The sequence below is a fragment of the Panthera tigris genome, chromosome E2 (genome assembly GCF_018350195.1).
Source record: "Panthera tigris isolate Pti1 chromosome E2, P.tigris_Pti1_mat1.1, whole genome shotgun sequence".
NCBI lineage: Eukaryota > Metazoa > Chordata > Mammalia > Carnivora > Felidae > Panthera > Panthera tigris.
Genome location: NC_056674.1, coordinates 57,269,347 through 57,294,005, shown reverse-complemented (window position 1 = coordinate 57,294,005; position 24,659 = coordinate 57,269,347). Strand labels below are relative to the sequence as shown.

The window sequence follows — 24,659 nt, the reverse complement described above, 5'->3', positions numbered from 1 at the left end:
CTGGAAACACCACGTTCACACTAAAGGAAAAAACAAAGACGCGATGTCACCCCAGGAAGGTGAGAAGGAAAGACGCTGGCCGTCACCTGCACCGCGTCCGCGTCCTGCACAGACGGCGGGAAGCCACACACCGGAGGCACGGGGACTCCCACCCCAGCGCGGCGCTAGGGGGCGCTGGAGCACCGCGTGCTGCGCCTTCAGTCCCACTTTCAAAATCTCATCTCTAAAAGCACGAATACAAACAGAGGGTGCCACCAAAGCAACGTTCTGCCTTCAGAAGGACGCGCGGAAATAGAAGATCAGGCTCTGAGAGAAAAAATAAAGCTACGAGGCAGCAATCGATGAGCACCCTGCCGCGTGTGCACGGTACTCGGTTTCCCAAGGCAGTGAGACACCGGCGAGCCAGCTCCCACAACCACCGCCAGCCGACGGGCATCAAGCCAAGCCTCGCTGGGTGAGAGGACAGAACCAGGCACAGCTACCAAGAGGCTGAGAGACACGACGTCTTCTCCTCCCTCAGCATCCAACCCAGCAAGGCTGAATTTGGGAGAGAGGAGGAAAGACGAAGGACTAACAAACTCGTTCGTTTCGAGAGTGACGAAGTCTGAATTTCCTCTCTAGTGGACGTGAGGGGGTGCCGGACTGGGCAACTGGTAGCGTTCTGCCAGCTCCAAAGGCATCCCCTGGATCGAACAAGGACAAAGCAGCAGGGGTGTGGAAATGTCCCCAGGCTAATCACTGCGACCACATGGATGAACCCTGAAAACCATGCTGAGTAAAAGTCAGGCACGAAGGGCCACGTGCTGTATGATTCCACTCCTGTGAAATGTCTAGAAGAGGCCAATCTCTAGAGACAGAAAGCAGACTGTGATTGCCAAGGGTTCAGGGGAACGGGAAATGAGAAGTCGCTGCTAATGGATCCGGGGTTTCTTTCTGGTGAAATGCTCTGACATGGACTGTGCTGATGGTTGCACAACTCCAGGCACACACCAAAAACCACTGAAATGTACTCGTATTGAAATGGGTGAATTCTATGGGATGTGAATTAGATCTGAACAAAGTAAAAAAGAACGTCAGTGCCTGCCTAAAAGACTCTAATTTCTTCACTAAACTATACTGATCAGGCCTGCTAGGTGACGGAGGCTCAGTGACAGCTACTGAACAGTCACAGCACACTTTCAACTCTACAAAGTGGTGAGCAGAGAGGACACTGTTTGGGCCGTCGAGGCACAACGGGAATTTCGTTGACTTAACCATATGCACTGAGGACCAGCTACCTACACAGAGCTGTGTCAGATCAGAATAAACTGAGTAAGACAGACACAGGGTTCAGGACAGCACCACATTTACAGTTCTGTCACAGCACAAGTGAACTGCAAGCTGCACTGAGAGCTACGGAGGGCAAAAGCAGACAAAGAGGGAGGCAGAGAAGGGCTTGCTGCCCAAAGCACTGGGCTGCAGCAGAACCCTGCTTTACCTTCTTGGGGCCGAGGGATCCCGAGAAGGGGACAAAAGGACAAACTGTTACAAAGCCACTCCCATGGGCGGTGCCCTCTTCCTAGGATTCTAGCATCCAAATGCTGCAATATCGTGTCAGTTTCACATGGTTTGTGTGTTTCACGTGACTACTAAAGTCCATCAGAAGATCACCCTGCACCTTCCAAAGCAGGATCTGTGACGGGCTGGCCGCGTATTCCTTCAGAGCTTTCATGGAGATTCTGAGCTAAAACTTGTTCCCACCAAATCTATTTCCAAAATTAGAAAATATGATTCATCTAACAGAAATCCATTTCGTACCAACTTCCCAGTCCTACATCTGCATTAGGTACTTTACACAATGGCAGTTAAATTTTAACTTACTTTGCTCTAAACTAATACTAAACAGCAAGATAAAAGAGCCCTCATTATACAGTAACTTCTACCTAGAATTTTTATCACATGGAAAAAAGCTGATAAATTATTAGGGGGTGAATTTAGCTCCAGTAGAAAAGTTCAAGATTCCACCATTTTCATTCTCATTACCATCACCTAGCTGCTAATCTAGGGAGGAAGGAACAGGGTTGGTGGGGAGACACAAGGCAGGGAGGAAGAGAGAACAGAGAACAAAAAAGAGAGAACAGAGAAGAAAAGGGAAAATAAGCAAAACACCAACAAACAAGACACCAGAACAGCAGTGCTCCCTCTGCTGGGGCCAAGGGTGAGTGCGGACAGGCTGCAGGGAGGGGAGGTCTGGGGAGCCACTGCAAGGGCAGAAAAGTACCTTAACTGTTGACGTGATTACGTTAAGTGGGCACATTTGTTGAGACTCATCATGTATACTTTAAATGGGTGACATTCCCTGCACATAAATTATGCCCCATAAAGGTTTTTTTTTAATGAACAGGAGCCAAGTTAAACTCATCTTCATATTGCCGGCAGTCAATGCAGTACTTGGCATACAGTAGGTGCTCAAAAAAGCTTTGCTGAACAAATCATTTCAAGAAGAGGAAGAAGAGATCCCCACTCTCCCACCCCAATTATAAGTTCTTGGGATAAGGAATGACAGCCTCTCCAACCTCCACAACAACAGGAAACTTCCCACATGTCAGTGCCACCAAATCACCCCGTTTGCTCTGACTGGTTTTTATTCTTCGGTTCTTAAGATCACAAGAGATGTTCCAGCCAGAAGCACAATTTTCACGTTTAAATATAATCTTTAGGGGGGCGGCGTCTGGGTGACTCAGGCGGTTGAGCATCCAACTTTCGATTTCAGCTCAGGTCATGATCTCATGGTTTCTGGGTTCAAGCCCCATATCAGGCTCTGCACTGACAGCACAGAGCCTGCTTGGGATCCCCCCACACACATACAAAAGAAATACACACACACACACACACACACACACACACACACACACACACACTTTAAATGTAATCTTGAGGGATACCTAGGTGGTTTAGTCAGTTGAGCAGACTCTTGGTTTCAGCTCAGGTCATGATCTCACAGTTCGTGGGATCAAGTCCCACGTTGGGCCCCCTGCACTGTCAGCAAGGAGCCTGCTTGGGATTCTCTCTCCCCCTCTATCTCTGCCCCTCGCCAGCTCACTCGCCCTCTCTCTTTCAAAATAAATAAACGTTAAAAGCTAAATAAACATAATCTTTAAATATAACCAAGATATAACCTTTCATTTTTAAATATATAGTTAAACATAATCAAGACAATCCGAATTAAGCTTTACAGAAAACTTATTAGGAGCGTACTTGTTTTGGCCTAGAGGAAAATCATTCACAATTACCACATGGTCTCCCAAACTAAAGAAAAATCGACTTTCACATTTTAAATCTAGAAGGGAAAAAGGGGGGTAGAAAAAACCATGAGTGTGATTAGAAAGTATGGGGGCAGGTCAACCTTTTAAAAATCCATTTTCATTCCCTACCACCCCCCTACTATCCTTGCCTACCAAGAAAGTCACCTGTGTCCAGTGTGGAGAGGGCACTCTCCTAGTCTTTACTGTCCCCCTCTATTTTTGGCTTAAACTTTTTTTTTTTAAACATATTTTACTAAGAACCACCTATTTGCAGTCAGACCCACTTCTCTGTCATAAATACGACTCATGTTCTTGTGCATAAAAAATTCTTTCCTTTTAAACTGATGCACGAGAAAGTTAACACAACTGAGAATACCAAGTGCTGGTGAGGCTCCGGAAGAAGGGGGATCCTCACGGTTGCTGGTGGAGACAGAAAATGACACAGCTACTTTGGAGAGGCTGGCCGTTTTCTATAAAACAAAACACACCGCTGACCACATGACCCCACAATTCCACTTCTAGGTATTTTACTCACAAAAGTGAAAATCTACGTCCACCAAAGACTTGCACATAAGCGCATACCCTAGCTTCGTTCCTAACAAACACTGGAACAAAACCGTGCACCAAGAGGTGAAGAGAGAGGGGTGCCTGGGGGGCTCAGTCGGTTAAGCGTCCGACTCTTGATCTCAGCTCAGGTCATGATCCCAGGGTCGTGGGATGGAGCCCCACATCGGGCTCCACCCTGAGCTGAGCGGCGAGCCTGCTGGGGGTTCTTTCTCTCCCCCTCTCTCTGCCCTTCCCCTGCTCGCTCACTCTCTCTCTCAAAATAAATAAATAATTACGTTAAAAAAAAAAAGAGGTAAAGAGAGGAACTGTGTTACTTCCATAATGAAATACTACTCAGCACTGAAAAGGGGCGGACTCTTACCCACAGTACGGATGAATCTGAAAGTGCTGTGTAGAACGCAAGAAGCCAGAGAGAGGAGCACACTCCGTGAAATTCCACAGGAACAAAATCCTACAAAAGGGGATATGCCCAGAGTGACAGAAAGCACACCAGCAGTCACCCACTGCGGGGCAGACACTCATGGCAAAGGGGCATGAGGGAACTTTTTGGACAACAGATGGACTGTGGTAACAGTTACCCTGGCATAGACGTGTCAGACCTCAATCTGAAAATTTAAAATCGGTACATGTATTCTATGAAATTACACCCCAAAATGGTTAATGTTTTAAAATTGGTGCAGAATTAACCAACGCCCGTCTACAAATGAGGTGGATGAGGCAGCTGCACTGCAGAAGCAACTCTTGGAGCGCCTGGGGGGGCTCAGTCGCTTGAGCGTCTGACTCCTGATTTCGGCTCGGGTCATGGTCTCACAGTTCGTGAGTTCAAGCCCTGCACTGGGCTCTACCCTGCTTGGGATCCTCTCTCTCTGCCCCCACCTCTTGCTCGTGCGTGCTCTCTCTTTCCCTCTCTCTCTCAAAATAAACTTTTAAAACACTAAACCAGAATCAAATAAGTAAAAGCAGCTCTTGAAGACCAAGGACCACAGTAGTAATCCTTCACTTACATTAAGCAGATTCTTAAATACTCTGCTAACATCCACACGCTGAGACGTGCTTTAAGATTTCGTGTTCCTGGGTCCCAAGACTCTTACCAGTAGTGCCCAGCACCACCTACGATCCTGGGCATGACACCTGTAACCTGCTGCCTGGTGTCGCCATAAGGGTGCCCACTCCCGGAGTTGCCCAAGCACTAGACCAGAGACTGTTCCAGCCCGGCACGGCCTTTCTAACTGCCTAGATCCCCCAACCGCCTACTCAAACCCCACGCCACACACAGGCAGTTGCTGCCAGTAACACTGAATCAGACCTTGGGTGTTTCATTAAACAGAGTGCTACACGGGCAGAAACTTGCACACGCATCTGTTCTACAGGGTTTTTCACTTAATGGAACATGCTGGAACCAAACCAACAGAGGCTCAGCTACCGAAGGCCACCTGCCAAAAAGGAGCGTGCATCACTAAACCAGAACTTTAAGTCAAAACACATTTGGAAAAAAGCAGTGTGACTACATAAACAATTTTCTTCTAATCTGCTGCCCACTGCCAATGGTTTCCTAAATACCTTGCAAGATCCAGAGCTGCCTAACTTACACCCCGCAGCCCACACACCCACAGGGAGCAAGTTGAGAACGCTCCCCTTCAGGAGTCGCTCTGCTTGTTAATGAAAACCAAAGTTACTTAGAAGAGTCGGTCCAAGCAGTAAAAGCTGCAAAATTACGATCTGCTGAAAACAAGAGAAAGCAAAACCGGGTGCTGACAGCTAAGGCCGGGCCGAGCCCACTGAGGAAGCAGTCCGCTGCTCGCTTTTTCGGCTTCACTTTCACCTAATGATCTGCCGAAAACAAAGACCGCAACTATGCAGAAACAGCTTCCTTTACCAGCCAAAATAACAGATTGCGCTCCATTCCTGAATTACGTTTGTAAGTTGGCTGTTATGATTAAAAATCTTTTATTAGAAAAAAACAAAACCTGAGACTTCGCGAAGTCTGCCCTAAAGATGTGCAGCTCGAAACTTGAATCTCCTGGAAAAGTATTTCACCCAACTGGCTCACAATGCTGTTTTCCGTGCAGAACACCAACCACTGGTGGGGCTCACCTGGCAGGGGAGCGGGGTCAGCTGTGCAGGACAAAGGCCTGCGGAAGTGGTTCTCAGCCCCAAGCTACCCCTAGAATCGTCTGAGGACCCTCGGGCCTTCCCTGCAAAACTCCAGGGTTCAGTGGGGGCAAGCAGGGAGCCCAGGCTTCACTCAACATGCTAAACGCTTTGTGTCCTCGTGACGTGCAGTTAGGGTTCTGGACCGGCGTGGAGGGCGCTCCCACGGCCACTCCAGGCAGCCGAGGAGTCGGGAAACTAAGACAGCACGAGGGAAGGCCAGGCGAGCACAGCTACCTCGCCACTCAGTTATGCCCCCAAACCAGACAGAAGCAACCAGGAAACCAGCTGAAGTGATCACTTTGTGAAAGGACCCTCTGCTTGACCAACAACACGCAGAGCATCTGTTTTTAAAACGGGAACTCTTAAGTGCTTTCAAGGGTTTACTGATCACTAACAACTTACCGGCAAACCACGAAGCTAAATGTCAATCAGAAGAGAAACTGTCATGCAAGTTAACTGGAAACAATTTGATAAAAAAATTCCATTCCCAGGTAACTTTTCGACCCGTCTTTTCCACAAAGACCATTCTTTTATAACTGAGCTCATTTCCCATTTGCTCTTAACTGAAATCTAACACTCACCTGCAACACTCTGCTTTTTCAGAAACGACCTCCCATCCAGCACCCTTTCACACCCTCCAGCTAGTCTGTCTCTCCATCACGCACCGATGTGTCAACACTGGGAGCTCTCTCTCACACACACACTCTTTCCGTGGGTGGCTCCCGCCCCCTGCAGGTCCGGACTCGGCTCCGGCCAACCCTCCTCCCACCCCCCGCCTATCCACACCTGTCCCCGTCCCGCAGGCAGCTCTGTTCCCCGCCTCGAACCGTGCTGGTGAAGCCCCGACTCCCATCCTCTCCCGGCCGCTCGGTCAAGCTCCAGGCCCACTTCCCGGGCTGCCGGCCCTTCTTTCAAGCTCTGGTTTCTACTTCCAAGCTCTGGTTTCGCCTTCAATGCCAAAGGCCCGTTATTTTCTCAAAACCAGCTCCTACACGAACGCCAACGGCAGACTTCATGGTTCTGCCAACCTCCCAGAAGAGAAACCTTGAAGATTATCTTAAATTATGTACCTTTCCATCCCAAATTTCTGGGACAACTCAACAAAGTATCAAAATGTTCAGAAAGCTTTATCTGGCAAGAACAAGGGCAACTACATGAAGAGAAAGAAGTATTCTGATTAACTGACCCCTATCGACATCCCACGACTGAGACCCAGAGAACAGGATCTCCATGAATCAAAGGCAGGAGTAGCACCTTTCTGAACATACACCGCACCTCAATAATAAGATTATGGGGCACCTGGGGGGTTCAGTCGGTCGAGCATCTGACTTCGGCTCAGGGCATGATCTCACGGTTCGTGGGTTCGAGCCCCGCATCGGGCTCTGTGCTTCCAGCTCGGAGCCTGGAGCCTGTTTCCGATTCTGTGTCTCCCTCTCTCTCTGCCCCTCCCCCACTTGTACTCTGTCTCTCTCTCGAAAGGGAACATTAAAAATAATTGATACACAGATGTCACTTTATCATTACATTCTTTCTTAAAGACAGGGATTTCTAACTGTTATTTGGGGGGAGTAGACCCCCGAGAACACAGTCCACTCCCTGAAGAATGCACACACGGAGGAAGTGACAGACCTGGAACAGGAGAGGAGGAAGGAGTGGTGCTCCCGGATGGGACTGTAACGGACTCTGCAGCCATCCTCCAAATGTCCATTGTCCTCCTCCCCTGCCGCTTAGTGGTCACCCAGTCCAGAAGGCTGATACACACCCACTCCCAGCTCTAGATGGGAGCCCGACCTGGCATGCCACCCACCCTCCCTGCCCACAGCACCCGGTTCAAGGGTGACCCAGAAGGCACAAACCCCAAGACACAGCCAAGAATTCTGGATCACACGTCCACTCTCGTGTTCTGGTTGATGTGGAATAGGCTGGACATACACAGGAAGCCTACAACCGCTGCGACTATTTTCTCATTCGGAGGAAAACTAGTCTTAGGAAAATGCTGACACAACAGAAGTGAAAAGAAACCAGGTCCTCAAAGATATCACTGAATTGATTAATCAACCAACCTTGAAGCGTGACCTACCTCTGGGATTTCTGGTTCCGTGAGCCAATAAATCTCTAGTTTATGCTGTAAGCCAATTAGAACTGGCCTTTCTTTGACTTGTTCTCAAAAGCATCCTACCTAAGACAGGAATGAAGCGCACAATAAAGGACATAAAAAGGCTTGTTCCAAGTTCAGTGGCAGCAACCAAGGGACTCAGAGAAAGTAAGGTCACTCCAAAAGCCAAAATCAGGTTGCTCAGAAACGCAGGCCCTACTGTCTGCCCACAGGATGCCCTCCGCCTGCCTCCCCATTTGCCAAAATCCTATTTCACTGTCAAGGCTGTTCATCCCTCCCTTCCCTCACCCTCTGAATTACTGCCGCAGAGCCTCGCACGTGCACCTCCCAAGCACTGAGCACGTAAGTACACGGCTCAGGACGTGCCTGGCAGTTTCCCACAGGGTAAGAACGCCAGTTATCTTCCTGAACATCTGTAGCAACAGCTAAAATAGTTGGCCTTCACCAAACATTAATCAGCTGATTGACAAATACTTTATGAAAAGATCTTTCTCAATCTTTCCCAAGTAGTTCACACATAGACCTGGCCTCTGATCAAACTGGTACAAAGTTTAAAAATCCAAACATGAAAAAACTTCACGTTTGGGGCGCCCAGGTGGTTCAGTCAACAGAGTGTCCAACTCCGGATTTCAGCTCAGGTTGTGATCATGGAATAGAGCCCCACACTGGGCTCCACGCAGAGTGCGAAGGCTGCTTGGGATTCTCTCTCTCTCTCCCTCTGCCCCTCTCCCCCTGCTCGCACACGCGTGTTCTCTGTCTCTCTCTCTCATAAAAATAAAAATATAATAAAAAACTTCTTATTTTCAGGGCACCTGGCTGGCGCAGTCACTACAGCATGACATTCTTGATCTCAGGGTCGTGAGTTTGAGCCCCATGTTGGGTGTAGAGATCACTTAAAAATAAAATTTTGAAAAAAAAGCCCTTCATGTTTTAAATTCCCACTAATTACTTAATATTACTTAGCAAAATATATCTTCTCCTCTACCCCCCAAATAACCAATGAATTAAATGTAACTTTCAGTTTACTTTAATGCTTTAATTAGTTCTGGGAAATAAGGGAATTCACAACCAGACACAGCTAAAAAATGTATCCAAAAAATGCCCATCACTGTTTTTAGTATGTGTAAAATATAATTTGTGAATACACCACAGTACTTAAAAATAACATTGAGGAAAAAGTTTAATAATGGAGAATACTCACAAGTGGGGGAGAAAAAAAAAACCTTCACTCAACAACATATAGTATAATCCTATTTCATTAAAGAAGAAAGTGCATTATTATTATTACATATGTTGCAACAAAGCTGCCTGGTTCCCTCTGCATCCCATTTCAACTGGTCACCCAAAGCCTTATTCGGCCCCCAGGGCCTTTTGTGCTGCTCAGCTGGTCATGGGAGCACCCAACTGCCCCTTCCTGCCTCCAGGCTCAGCCTCCAAACCACATGTGGCCACCACGGCACTTTCTCCAAAATGGGAATCTGATTTTGGTCCCCAGGAGCAGCCTATCACAACCGTTCAGGACAAAAAGCCCCAGCAGAGCACGTAAGAGCTCAGCGCCTGGCACTCATCTACCTTCCCAGACTCACGGGCCAAGGCTCCCCACAGCCCAGCACGGCAGCTCTCTCGGTGCACGCTGCTGTGCATGCTGGGCCTCTCGCATCCGGGGCCTTCTCTGGCCTGGATGACTTCTCACATCATAGAACACAGTTCCAGAGTCTCAGCTTTACCAACTATTTTCCCGAAAAACCTGCTGAGTTACACACTCTTGATTGTAACAGCTGATTAGCCTCTATCTTACATGCAACTGTGAACTTCCTCAACATGTGGACTGGGCTACATCTCTCATTAATTTGTACATCAATATATACTCACTGAGCACTGATCATGTTCTAAGCCCTGGAGATGTATCAATGAACAAAACAAACAAATCTCTGCCCTCATGAAACTTATGCTCAGCTCTGACATACAGTTAGGCTCTCCACCTGGGAAGCTGTTGGCTCTGTGGCTCTCGAATTGGGAGAGTTAACGGCACTGGCTCTGACGGGATCAGAGGATCACTGCCACAGCCTACGAACAGGGCATGGGAAAGCTGTGCCAAAAGCACTGTATTTGCATCAGTAACTGCCTTTTGATCTATCTCAGGACTACATTTACTGAGAAACAACCCAGAGAATTAAACAAAATACCTTATGATCTGATATACAGATCAGTCGCCTGGATTCAAGGAACTACACAACAGAGATAAAGAAAGCCATGAAGACCCTTAAAAGAAGCTCAGGTCGCCTGTGCATATTTTTTTTTTTTTTTAAGCAAAGTCTACACCCAACGAGGGGCTTGAACTCACACCCCAAGACCAAGAGTCACGTGTTCACTGATGGAGCCAGCCAGGCACCCCGCCCACTCATTCTTAATGCAAAAATTACAACCGATCAGAACACTTCATGAGCAGCCCATCCTTCTATTCAGGACTGGCACTAAAAGGTATTTCCACCAAGGACGAATTTGTCCCTCGCCGTTCTGCACGCTGCAGTGCTAATCTTCATGCCCAGAACGAGAGACCCCCACAACAAACCCATACGCAGTCTTGAATGTACTGAACGTACCGGTCATTTCCTCCAAGTGGCCCCTCTGTCAAGTAACTTACCCACTGCACACACCACAAAGGCAAGACCCCGTACTGGCAGTGGAGGTGCTGGAGGAGAACCAGACCTCAAAAAGGCCTTCCTGTGCCACCAGGTCACTCCCGGGATCCTTACTCTTACTTCAGAGCACCTGAGAGAGCTCGAGTTAGACAACCGACCTGTGCTGTTCTCCTCTGCCAGGCAGGGCCCCGTCTGGGCACGGGGCCCACACGGGGCCCGGAAGGCTACAGGCCTCCACGAACAGCTGACTGACCCTCGGGGGAAAGACAGGGCATCTACAGAACCAAAGTCCACGGGGGCCTCAAAGCTCACCAGGCACACTGCATGCAAGGCAGCCCTTTCCTTTTTCATAGGAAACTGAAGGACTGACGAAGCTAACTCAACCCTATGTTCCCACCCAAAAAGAAATCAACGTCCAAGAAACAAAATGATAGTGTACTTTACTTTCTGTCCACCTTAAAAAGAAAAGAAGTCCATCTGTTCAACTTGTGCCAGAGGCTAAGAGGCAAACTCCAAACTCAGCTGTGGTAATTGTTTCCAAAACTAGTCAATGCTACGATATTGCTACAGTGTCACCGTGTGGAGTCAGCTAAGCTTCCAGCCAAAACTACTGCAGAGACTACTGCGAATTATATATATACACACACACACACACACACACATATATATACATATATGTATACATATACATATATACACATATATATACATATATATATATGTGTGTGTGTGTGTGTGTATATAAATATAAAAGCTATCTCCTACCTCTTATCTCCTTCTCACTTACCTCTAGTCCCAGAAAAGTAAATGTACGTTCCTGACCCTCAACTCATACCACATAGCCGTGGCACGTAAAAGGCAGGAGTTCGATAAGGAGAGGGAAGGAGCAGTAATTATGCTCGCACGTCTGTGGAAAAATGGAGGCAAGAATTTCCTCAACGGACAAATCCATGACCGGCAGCAAAAAAGATGGCAAGAATTTCTGATGGCAGACTGGCTTAATGCTGTACACACAGCCTCAGACAAAATTTGACTACGACCAGACCTGAGAACAAATGAGAAAGTTCATCCCAATTCACTGGGACATCAGATGGTCACGGCTGAAATGAGCCGTGGTGGAGTCTGGGCCGCTTCCACCCCGTCCCCTACATCCCATCCACAATGCAGAGCACAGGGGTCAGCAGCGGTGTGCCTCTATGGCTTTGGAGAGTGTATTTGTACTCAGATTACTTCTCTGTAACTGTGTTTTGCAACTAACACACCCCATCCAGGTCCTGGCACACAGCAAGAGCTGGATAAATGCTGAAAAGGAACGAATCAGGAATCTCATTCTGAAGACCCAATGGGACAGATCTTCAAAGTGGCAAAATTTTCAGGCGTCTCGTGCTGGTTCTGTCCCCACAATCCATTCTACTCAGTGCTAAAATTAGATCTTATCACCTCTCACAGTGGTACATACATGTATTTTGGTTGTTGTTCACACTCAACCTAGACTGGATAAATTATTTTATCCAAAATATGATTTAGCTAATCCTATTCATGGCAACGTGCTCGATGGGTTACGTGAAACAAACTGGAAACAAAGCCATGTGGAGGCTCTGAAACCTGAGCCGAGCTGCTGCGATACCCTGGGGGGAGCTGTCCTAAACCCAGATTTAGAGGCCTGCCCACAAGGAGCCCCAGCAAGTAGGTCTGGATGGCCATCAGGTGATTCTGACAGAAGACTAGGACCAAGGGTCCCAACCTAAGAAATACTATCCTATAGGGGCGCCTGGGTGGCTCAGTTAGGCATCCGACTTCTGCTCGGGTCATTATCTCGGGGTTCGTGAGTTCGAGCCCCGCGTCGGGCTCTGGGCTGACAGCTCGGAGCCTGGAGCCTGCTTCGGATTCTGTGACTCCCTGTCTCTGCCCCTCCTTTGCCCACACTCTGTCTCTCTCTCTCTCAAATATAAGTAAATGTTAACACGAAAGAAAAAAATACTATCATATAAAATGATTCCAAATTTCTAAAATCTCCTATAAAAAAGACTGAAGAGGGGCACCTGGGCAGCTCAGTCGGTTGAGTGTCCAACTTCAGCTCCGGTCATGACCTCACAGTCGGTGAGAGTCAGACTCGCTGATGTCAGCACGGAGCCACCTTGGGAACCTCTGTCCTTTCTCTGCCCCTCCCCACTCGCACGCGCACGCTCCTTCTCAAGAATAAAAACATTTAAAAAAAAAAAGGACTGAAGAAAAGCATTTCAAAGTATTAACCTCAGAAGTCACCTCCGGGTCATGGGATATTATGAGGGACATGTTCTTCTTACATTTTATTTCCTAAGACCATAATGAAGAAACAAATGTTTGTTTTTAAGGTGCCCTCCCAAAACTAAAGGGAATAATGTCCCCACATGGCCTTCCTAACACTCCATCCAATCATCACTGAGGACACCCAAAAGCTATTCGCCTTGCATTAATCCGCCTCAGATGTCCCCAAAAGAATGCCCTGCTTTTCCCCCTCCAAGTTCTGGGGGTCAAGATGCTCGGGGTGCTGACGTGAGCACAGAGTACGCTCCCGGATCTGGGCGACAGCCGGAAGAGGGACACCTCTGACAGCCGGGAAGTCAAACACCTGGCCCCCCGAGGCGGTCGCCACGGGCAAGGCTGGCACAGAGCGGTGCCACCACTTACTAAAACCCGCGGTTTTGTTCCGAAATCCCGTGGGTTCTCACAGACCCGCACCTGCTCACAAGACCCACGGCGTCTGTGGCTTGGCCTCTCTCAGGGTCCCTCACCTCGCCTCTGACTCCGGCCCCACCCGTTCCCCCCACACAGCACTGCAGCCACAAACCTCTTCCGGGTCCCCACACGTGCCTCAGGTTTTGGGGCTCTGCTCCTCCGCCCGCCGTCTCCCAGATGCCCCTGTCCTCGTGCTCCTCTGCCCAAATGTCACCTTTTCCGAAGAGACATCCTCCCAGCCTCCCCTGACGCTCAGCCTCGCTCTCTTCCCGTTCAATGCATCTTACACCTAAATACCTTCTAAATCACGCCGCTGCTCTACCCTGCACTCTCCCTGAACAAGAATCCAAGATCCCTCCGGCCTCACCTCGTGGGCCCCGTGATCTCGTTACGACGCGTCTACCCCGCACAGGGCGGTCACAGCGTGAGCCCACGAGGCAACTCGATCACATGCTTCCACGGCCAAACGCCGCACGGCCCCCTCCTTCCACATTTTTCTCAGCGTAAAGACGTTAACATTCAGGACACCCTACAAGGTTGGGCAGACCCCCGGAGGCCTCTCCTCTCCGGCACGGAGCTCTACACCTACGTGGGCTTTCTCCGAGTCCTCTTAACTGCCCTCGACTCGCTCCAGCCACGGGGCGGGTACACCCGCGCTTGCACGGTCCCCAGCTGTGCATCTCAGCTGAGGCACCCCTTCCAGGGAAACTCTTCCCCGACCCTCCCGGGCCACACCAACACACTGCGCTCCCTTCCTCCGGGACACACTTCGCAGTCTGGAACGACACAGCCATTGCTGTGATTATCTGACCAGCGACCGTCTCCCTCACCAGACAGTAAGCTCCCTGGTAGGAGGGACAATGCCCGCTTTTGCCCATCACCCCATCCTCAGTGCCTGGTACACAGTAGCCACTCAATAACTACTTGCTGAGTGAACGAACGGAAGTTCTTGGCAATGTTCTTCACGCTTCTGTTGCAGGAACTACCACCGCAAATCAGGGTTCGCCAATGAGCCTGTTTCTCTCCCCCCTCCCACTCCGTGAACTTCTAAAGCACAGCAACTCGCTCTTCGGCTCTACGTTCCTAATGCCCAGGCGCCAAAAATTTTGCTTTGAACAATCACAAAAGATACAAAGTCCTTTATATGTGGTTCTGAATAAAAGTGTCTGATAGCCTACAAATTAATTCCAACTGAAGCAGAAGGCTACCCTTGGAAGACCTGATCTCGCGTTTCATTAGAGTCAGAAGTGGTGGAATGCCGTCGTCTCCGGGGAGAGGGACCCGAGGTGGGCAAGGGGACGGTGCTTCATCTTCTGCCATTGTAGCACGTTGATTATAAAACAAGGGGGGAGGAGGAGAAAACCCGATTTCTGGAGAAGGCAGGAAAATCCAAGTTAATTACCGGCGCCCCCACTATTCACTCAGGCTGATGACTGACCACTGTCTCCAGATAAGGAAAGCTTCATCCTCTCAATAACCTTCTCTAGTGAAGAGGGGACCAAGAGACAAGAATCCGAATTTGAGTCAGACCTCTTTTCACCGTATAAAAACTGGATGGCACGGCTGCTATAACTAAGGGGTTGAATTCTTCAAAAAGCCATTTCTTTAAAAAAAAAAAAAAGTCTTTGGACATTTTATTACTCAGAAATCTCTAGAGCATTTCCACAGTTCTCAGTATACTTTAACGTCTAGAGTATCTGCTCCGTTCCCTGGCTAAAACAGGTAAAACGAAGAAAACTTACTATGCTCGAATAGATGCCTTCAAAAATTTTAAAAACAAGGTTTGCTCCAAAAAGTTCAGCTCAGTGGCCATGTGGTTCGAGCAGACTGTATTACGTACAATGAACAACAGAATCGCAGAAACGCCCCACGGGAAAAGGGGCGGAAGACGTATATCAAACTGAGCATTAAAGGCCAGAGAGAAAGAGCATGACTTCAACTTTTCACGTTAAATACTTCTGGGTCGTTGGCATGTTTTAGAAAGAGCACATCTGTACTGTGTGTTTCAAAATAAAATCAATAAGGACACACCCCACACAAAATTTAGCAACTGGTAACATACTAGCAACTCTTAGTAAGATCACAGTCTTGAATCATTTCCATTTTTATTTCACTCATTCATCCATTCTATCAACTTTCACTTAGGAGCTGCTCCGGCAAGGTCACTATGTGAAGCATTACACCTTTATCAGTCTCTTGCAGGAAAGCAGTTTGGCAAAGCAGAAAAAACAGAGGATTCAGAAGTCCAATGACCCGCTGGCAAGCCCCCAGGGATGCACGTGGCAGCCACATGACCTCAAGTCCCACGCTGCGTGGGTCTCACTTTTTCATCTGTGAAACGGTGATGACAACACACTGCAGAATGGCTGTAAGGCTCAAACAAGCCATGCACTTTACAAACCATGACACTTACACATTGCACAACACTCAAGTGCCGATCACTGCAATTTTAACGTTTTGTAATTAATAAGTTCTTCCGCGTCCAATTATCAGATCTACCCAGAAGGTCTACTTCCGGTCTCAAATAAATATACACATATTGACAGCCATCTAAGTGGAATTACTACTTAAAATATCAAGGGACATATTTGACAACACTGGGCAAGAATCTCAAAAAAACTCTGGAATTAAATTTCACTGTCAAAGTCTCTTCCATTTCCCCGAAAGCTTCAACAGGTCCTGTCAAAAGGAAAAAGATTATGACGTTCAGAAAGAACAGGGAGTGCACACATTTTAACGACGCAAGACGAAAGTCTCTCGACAGAGGCACTGCTTCACTCCGCTAGTTATAAAATGTCTACAGTGGAAGAAAGCCCCCCCAAAAACCACTAGAAATCCTCTTGACAATTATTAGAATACCAAATACATTCACAAGTTAATTGGTCCTAACTAAATTTAAATAAATGCAATAAAATTTAAAAGGCACCCCTTGTAACCAGAGCAAAGGAAGGGCATCACCGTGTTTACATGCAGACTGTAACCCATCGGGCCAAAGGGCAACTCAAAATGTTCTACGGAGTCATCTGCAATGTTCTTGAACAGTTCCTATGTCACAAGGGCCATGGCTTGCAAATATAACGTATACAGACGTCTAGCTTTACTTAATGCATTTTACAACATGAGTATTTATGACATGTACTCGCAGTAATGGTAAACGACTATGTTTGTGGACAGTGAGCAGAACTCAATTGAGACACTGGTTGAAAAGGCATCCCCACCACTTCCAGCACAACCAGCAGGTCCCCTCTTAGAATGACGGCTCCAGGGGGTGCACTGTTCATGGCACTCTGCACTCCCCACCCTGCCAGCAATTTGCATACAGTACACAGAGATGAAAAAAATTTCTTCCTCATAAAATAAGGACAAGGAAAACAAAATCTGCCACTGTCATATATGATAAGTAAGGGTGAAAGAAAGAGGCAACTAGATGTAAAAATCAAACGCCCAAGGTGCAAGAGCGGGGAGCCCAGACTGTCCACCAGGAGGCGCCTCCACTTGTAACGCACCAGTGGTGAGAAGGAGAGTTAGATGTCCCACCAGCCGACACCAAAAACATAAACTGAGAATTGATCTGAAGACTGGCAACCACTAAAGCCACAGACAAAGCCCACAAGGGAGGGGCCTGAGGGTCGCAAGAGCAGACGGCATCGGCGCGTGGACACTTGGCGGCAGGCGCTGGGCGAAGGCTAAGCGCACGCTGTCATCTAACAAATCTCCAGGAGGCCAGAAAAGGAAACTGTAGGAAAATGTAATAGGCACTAATCCCCTTTGCATCACCTTACTCTCCCGGCCCTAAACCACACCTCCACCTCTCTCGATTCCGGGAGAGGGCAACAGGAGAACCGCACATGTCAAGACAGAGGGCAGAATGGAGTTACTGGCCCAGAGCTTCTGGCTTCTCAGGTCTTCTGCTGGGATGGGGTCACGGCTGAGGAGCTTTCAAACAGACAGAAACAGCCAGCTCGCAAAAAGCATACATTTCGAAGACGCCACATCTAGGGTTACGACAGATTCTACAATGTCTAATCCTTGAAACAAATACTATGAGCATAACCCACGGGCCACCTTTATGTTGCCCACACTAGTTCTTAATCCAGGCTGCAGTGACAGAAACGGTCACAAAAAGACCTTCGGGGAGATCTCTTCAACAAACGGGCAAACTGCAATCCAAGCACATGTAAGTCTTTGGAAACGAACATCGACACTGCTGAAGTGGCACTAAAGTGACAAACGACAGTAATCCAATGGCCCCAGGCCAATTAATTCCATTGCAAACAGATTTATCTGTTTTGTGCCCAGTGGTTCTCGCTCGGGAAGCAGTAAATAGAAATGCAGCCGCCTAATTACAAATCCAAAAGCGAGCTCTTCCTACAATTTCTCATACCTCAGTGTGCGAGCAGCAAAGTAACAAGTGTCCTCGACAACCACCTTTCATGATCCTCTTGAAAAACCAGATCTATTAACAGCAAAAACTCACACGACAGATCAGTACAAACGCAAAAACGAACAAAAACTTAGCCTTGATGTGGCTGATAATTCAAACACAGATGACACAACTTTTCCCAAGTTCCTGAATATCATACACGGGCAGAGAAAACGTGCAACAGGTTTGGCATGAGACGATCACTACACTTTGTAACCCCTTCCTCCTGTAAGTTTTCCCACGTCGAGCACTATCCACATAAAAGTGCGCTGGAATGCATGTCCTAACGTTTGCTCTAGAGAGGAATTTACAACGAGGCAGGTTGGCTTAGCGCTCACTGAAATTTCGGTAAACTGTGGTCCCACCAAGACGGACCCAAGTGCCCGACGCACCTCGTCTGCACTGCCGCTCGGTATGTCACTGAAGCGACCGTCATTTCACCAACTTGAAACCTATCTGGTCACAGAACAGGTTTGAGTTTCTGCTGTCGCTGTGCAAAGGAAAATCAGCATCTCCAAATATCCTGTATTTCAAATAATTGTCTTTGCTTCAGCTGCCTCACTACGAGGTTCCAGTAAAAACGTATCTTTTGAGAAATACTAATACAGCGGTCAGTTATAAACAGATAGATATTCCACCACACGGGGACACTCTGCCATATGCTGTAAAGCGGATCCAAGAAATTCCATAATGTAAAATGTGGGGCCCCATCACTGCCAGGTAACGCAAAGACCCGAGTGAGCCTGCTTCAGGGCACCAGGACAGGAAGCCACGTGATATCCAAATAAAGTGTAGAAGGCATTACCAGGGGGGATTTCACTACAACGACCACAAACCCACAAACGATTCCTGGTTTAAGGAAGGACTGGTCAGTTCACACTAATTACCCCAAATCATTTCATCAGACAACAAATACTCACAAATTAAGAGATGTACTTACACTTCCATTGTCAAAGTTCATTCTTTATATCTGTTAAAATGTTGAAAACTGTTGGCATTAGAAATGTTTCCAAGTTTTCCACTGGTTCACCTCAATCCAGGGAACAGGGTTCAACAATCATATGGAAATAGAATATAATCTATATAAATTTTCAAAATTGTAAGCATAACAATCCAATTTTATTTTATTTTTTCAAGTTTATTTATTTATTTTGAGAGAGACAGAATGAGCAGGACAGGGGCGGAGAGGGGGGACAGAGGATCCGAGAAGCGGGCTCTGTGCTGACAGCAGAGAGCACAATGTGGGACTCGAGCCCACAAACTGCGAGATCATGACCTGAGCCGAAGTCCGACACTTAACCGACTGAGCCACCCAGGTGCCCCAACAACCCAATTTTAATATAAAACCCTTACTGTTAACTTGTGGTTGTCATTCCCAATTGTACACAAGTAACATGCATCTCATGATGCTTAACACATGGTAAGTGATCGGTATCTGTTGAATTAATGAGTGAATGACCAGTGTCTCTGCAGGGCTCTTAGGACAGAAGGTCTAATAAAACAAATTTATTAAGATGCTCAGCCCGGGGTGCCTGGGAGGCTCAGTGGGTTAAACGTCCGACTCTTGATTTTGGCTCAGGTCATGATCTCACGGTTTCGTGGGACTGAGCTCCAAGGCGGGCTCTGTGCAGACAGCACCAGCCTGACTGGGATTCTCTCCCCCTCTCTTGTCTGGCCCTCCCCTGCTTGTGCACGTGCTCTCACTCCTGCTTTCGCTCTGTCTCTTCCAAAATAAATAAAATTTAAAAAAAAAAAAAAAGTTCAGCCTGATGCAAGCAGGATACAATTACCAAATCCTGTCACATTATTTCATTACTTGTTTTCATTACTATTCTTTGAAAAAGACTATGAGAAATCAAACTATTCTTTTGCTACCTTCTCCATGCTAGAACTTAAAAGCACTCAAATTATACTTAAAAATAAACGTATTAAAAGAATAACCTCAAAGAGTTGATAACATTTATGTTCAACTGACTTTCGCCACTGCGGTTTTCTAAAAATGGATATAGGCAATATTGTTTGAAACGTGAATACTAGGACAATGAATGTAGATGAAATTACAATTGTTTATATATCGTCACGGCTAGTTATTTAGGGGTGCCTGTAGTGCACGCAACTCTTGATCTCAAGGGTGTGAGTTTGAGCCCCACAGTTAAGCATAGAAATTACTTAAAAAAATAAAATCTTGAAAAAAAAATAATAGAATGAATTATGGCGAAACATGCCTTCACTTCAAAACCACTATGAATACATTACACGTTAGTTTACAATGAATCTTGTACCTGTTCATACTAATTTTAACAATGAGCTATTCATGTTTGTATTTAAGTTGAGAAAAAGGCAAATATCAAACCTCTTAAGAAAACAAAAATCTTTCAATTACACATTTGTAAAAAATTACTCAAATGCTAAGCCCCCTTTTTTTTGCAAAGAACCACAGGAAATACTCACAAAGTAGATGAACAAGTGAACAAGAAGTTAAAGGGAGAAACTTCTGCAAACTAAAGTATCAAAAATTTGACAACATTCCAGCCTCCTGTGAGAGCTCATTTAAGAAAAAAAAAAAAAAAAAGTTTTCGCGTTTTAAATTTCAGGATAGGCATTAATCTCAACAGCTATTAAAATCGACTTCATTTCCAAAGGTGGAGAGACACCCAACAGTTCGCAGAGGCGATCTACCGGCCACCAGTTTTCCCAGTAGCTACTTTGTTTCACTTTCCCACATTTCAATACCAAAGCACACTGGGACGGTATAAAGTGCAGAAATTTCTAGGGATTAGATGTCAAAAAACCAGCGGTCTAAAGCAAGCCTGAAAGATAACACCACAGGAGCAACTGTAATACCCAGAGTCATCGAAAATTGGGGGGGGGGGGGTCAACTCTACACGTACACCTCCCCAGAAGAGAAAAAGGTGCGTCTCACTGTTTCCCTCCACTATGGGATCATTATAAATGGTCCCTAAACTTCGGCTGGCGCTGTGACACGGCGCGTCAGCGTCAGCCAGGCTGAGATGGGTTCATGCAAAAGATGTCACTCAGATGAAGTAAAAAGTACGGTCCTGGGGACTTGATTTCCACTTTCCTTTGCAACAGTAACCGAAGGCTGTTCCCCAGTGACTCGCGTCCACAAACCAGAGAACCAGCAAGCCCCCCGCGGTCAATCAAACTGAGGAAGCGACCTTTGGGGACACGGGGGCAGCGGGGCACCCCCACGCCTTGGGGTCCCGCTCCGCGCCCAGAGGTGACCCGAGTGCCTGGAGAGCCCCGCCGCGCCGGGGCCTCTCGAAGCCCCCCGGCTGCCTCTCCCGGGGCGCCCAGGGCGCCCTCCCCCCCCACCTCCGCACCCCCGGCTCCCCCGCGGTCTGCCCGGAGGTTAACCCCTTCGCGACCCCCGCGGGCGGCTCGGCGCCCCTCCCCGCTGCTCCCCGAAGGCGGGCCCCTGCTGGCTCCGCGCGGGGCGGCGGCGGGCGGCCGGGGCGCGGCGGCGGCGGGAGGCCGGGGCCTAGTCCGGGGCAGCGTGTCCCGGCGCCCTCCCCCACTCCCACACGCTCGCTCCGGGCAGGGCGCGCCCGCCCGCCCCGGGGCCGCCCGCCGCGGCTCGGGGCCGCTCCCGCCCAGGGCGCGGGCCGGCAGCTACCTGCGGGTTGCGGAGGGCCATGGCGGCCCGTTTCAATGAGCCTCGGCGCTCGTCCGACTCCTCACGCTGCTTCCCCCGCCGCCGCCATCTTCTCGCCCGCACATACACACTCGCATCGGCCGCCGCGCCTGCGCACTGGCCGCGCGCCGCGGGGCGCGGGGCGGCCGGGCGCGCCGGGCGCCTGGTGCGCATGCGCGGCCGACAGGTGGGCGTGCGCGGCGGGAGCGGGCCTGGTGGACTCCGAGCCCGCGCCCCTTCGCGGTGCGGGCCGGGGGGGCGGGGGGGGGGGGGGGCCGCGCGCTGGGGGCCCCGGCCGCGGTCCCGGAAGGAGAAAGGGCGGGGGACGGGGGTAATGATGCCACAGCGCCCAGCCGGCCCGGGCCTCTCACCTGCTGGCGGGCCTCCGGGGTGCTGGGCGTGACTCGGGACGTCCGGAGCCCGGAGCCGCGACCTGCGGTCGGCCCCGGGCGCCGAACCCCAAGGTCTCCCTGGGCCGGGGTCCCCCAAATGAGCGCCGAGGGCCCGGGAGGAGCCTCCCCTGCTCGTGGTGATAACAGTTCCGTGCATTCATTCATTTATTCACTGTTCATCCCACAAACGTTGCCTGAGCGCCCACTCTGGGCCACGCCTATTGCCAGGCAGTGGCGAAGACTGAAACGCACACGTAAAGCGCTTAGCATTGGGGCCTGGCACCTGGTGAGCGCTCAGTCAGTGTTGCCCGGTACACACATGCAGACAAATCGACTTTGGGGGCACGGATTCCAGAAACAGTGAGCCCCCTACCAGGCCACGCACTTAACCGTCTGGTTGGGCCTCCCTTTCTAGGTGAGTGATTTCAGATCTGTTACTTCACTTTCTAAACCTGTTTTCCTCACCTGTAAAGGAGACTCCTACAATTTCTGAACTCACAGGATTTCTGGGAAGGTCCTATTAGATGAGTGTGAACAACTTGGCCAACTCTCAAAAGCAAAAAAAAAAAAAAGAAAAAAAGTAGCGTCTGTGATTCTTATTCACAACCCTTATCCCTGGTCTCGCTTGTTCCACGAACGTGCACGGAGAGAGCTTGCTATTGCCAGATCTCGTGCCAAGCAGCAGAGGTCAACAGTATGATCCATGGTTACATTTCAAGACCGAGGGCCTCGCCTTCTCAAAAATGGGATGCCATGAAAAATAGATCAGGGAGAGGGAGGAAACTGCTCTAAAATGAAAGAGCTAAAAATATAACCAAATACAGTGGGTGAATCTTGATGGGATCCTGATGTGTTTTTTAAGCCGGTGAATATCTTTTGACAGAGAAAATTGGAGTATGGCCCGGAGATACAGAGGCGTTCAGTGAATTATTGGCAATGGTCGTGGCATACTAATGATATTATGCTCACGTGAGAGAATGTTCTTATTGTTAGAATATGCCTCTGAAGAATTTAGGGGTCGATGTCATAATGCCTGTGAGTTATTTTTTAATGGTTCAACAAAAAACGGCGTATAAAGACGCACAACTGTACATGGAAGGCAAGCGAGGCGTATGTTAGCAATCGGATCAAAGGGGTACCATCAACTTTGCCGTGCGTTTGAAAAATTATATAACAGAAAGCTGGGGAAGCAATATAATATTGTATCCGTGCTATCCAGAAACATAATATATGCGCATGGATAAAGACAAAGGCATGTGAAAACCCACTGGTGTCTTGGGGTGGTTGAGGTCTGATTTTTATTGGAACGGTGCTTGAACAAAAAATAAAAATTATAATAAATAAGACCTAATCCTAATCTTCAAATCACTCGTAGAGATACTAACACACGGTTTCTCGATACAAAGGAGTAAATAGTAAAGAGAAAATATCGACAATCATCATGGGCCCTATAGTGCTGAGCAGGCTCTGGTCTTTGCAATGAGTTTAGGGACATTGGAGGAACCCAGAGTCTGAATTAAAGATAAGCCTGAATTAAAATCCTGACTCCCCCAACTCACCGGTTGTGTGAACTTCAGCAGGTTACTTCACCTTTCCGTGAATCTTTTGTCAAAAGGGGTACAGTTGGCAAAATAACGCCAGCCCCCCTCCCATCCCCAAAGTACCCACGTCCTAATTCCTGGACTCTGTGACTACGTGACCTCATGTGACAAAAAGGATGGGATTAAGTTGAGGACCTTGAGAATTAAGGACCTTGAGAGGAAGAGAGCTTTCTGGATGATCTGGGTGGGCCCCTTGTAAGCACAAGGGTCCTTATAAGGAAAAAAGGGAGGCGGCACCAGAAGCAGAGTGGGGAGGGAGAGGGAGATTGCTTTGAAGATGGAGGAAAGGGCCATGAGCCCAGAAACGCACGCAGTCTCTAGAAGCTAGAAAACGGAAAGAAACAGATTTCCTCCTACTTCTCCCAGAAGGAACAGAGCCTTGACCACACCTCGATTTTCATAAATCTTCTGACCTGCAGAATGGTCAAATAGTCATATGTAAACCAGTAGATTTGTGGTCCTTTTTTACAGCAACAACAGGACGTTAGGTGACACGGGGGATAAAACCGCCACTTTGCAATATCGTGCAATATCGCCACTTTGGAATATCGTGCCTGGCACTTTTTAACGGTCGTTCACATTTGGAAGATGTGTATAACTCCGTGAATCGATATTTTCCATATGACCCGTGTGGGATGTTATAAAATCATGCACGAGTAAAAGATCCATTCAGAGCACAAGATAGACTGATGGATTTCAATCTGAGTACAATAACGTTCATTGATATGATTTCACACGCCAATTTGCATTTTCCCTTAAGAAATCTGTCAGCTTTGGGCAGAGCAACGAAGAAAGATAGCCACAATTATCTGCAAACCTCACTTCTTAAAAAAATGAATGGGGGCGCCTGGGAGGCTCAGTCGGTTCAGCCTCCACCCTCAACTCAGGTCACGATCTCGCGGTCCGTGAGTTCGAGCCCCGAGTCGGGCTCTGTGCTGACGGCTCGGAGCCCGGAGCCCGCTTCGGATTCTGCGTCTCCCTCTCTCTCTGCCCCTTCCCCGCTCATGCTCTGTCTCTCTCTGTCTCAGAAATAAATAAACACTTAAAAAAAAATTTTTTTTTAATGAATGAAGTTTAAAACATAAAAACATCACTCCTTTTGAGGAA

General features: G+C 48.3%; 1 protein-coding gene across 3 annotated transcripts in view; it reads right to left on the bottom strand.

Annotated features, from left to right (window-relative positions):
* The window catches only part of USP10 (ubiquitin specific peptidase 10), a 69,572-nt gene extending 47,441 nt beyond the window's left edge, over positions 1–22,131 (bottom strand). For 2 of the 3 annotated variants that reach the window (XM_042970312.1, XM_042970314.1), the window contains exon 1: positions 21,931–22,131. In XM_042970312.1, coding sequence (XP_042826246.1) covers positions 21,931–22,116 — 186 coding nt within the window. In that variant the 5' untranslated portion in view covers positions 22,117–22,131. Of the gene's footprint in view, positions 1–21,541; positions 21,657–21,930 lie in introns of those variants that run through there. The other variant, XM_042970315.1, reaches the window with a different exon arrangement.
* Between the last annotated feature and the right edge of the window lie 2,528 nt (positions 22,132–24,659).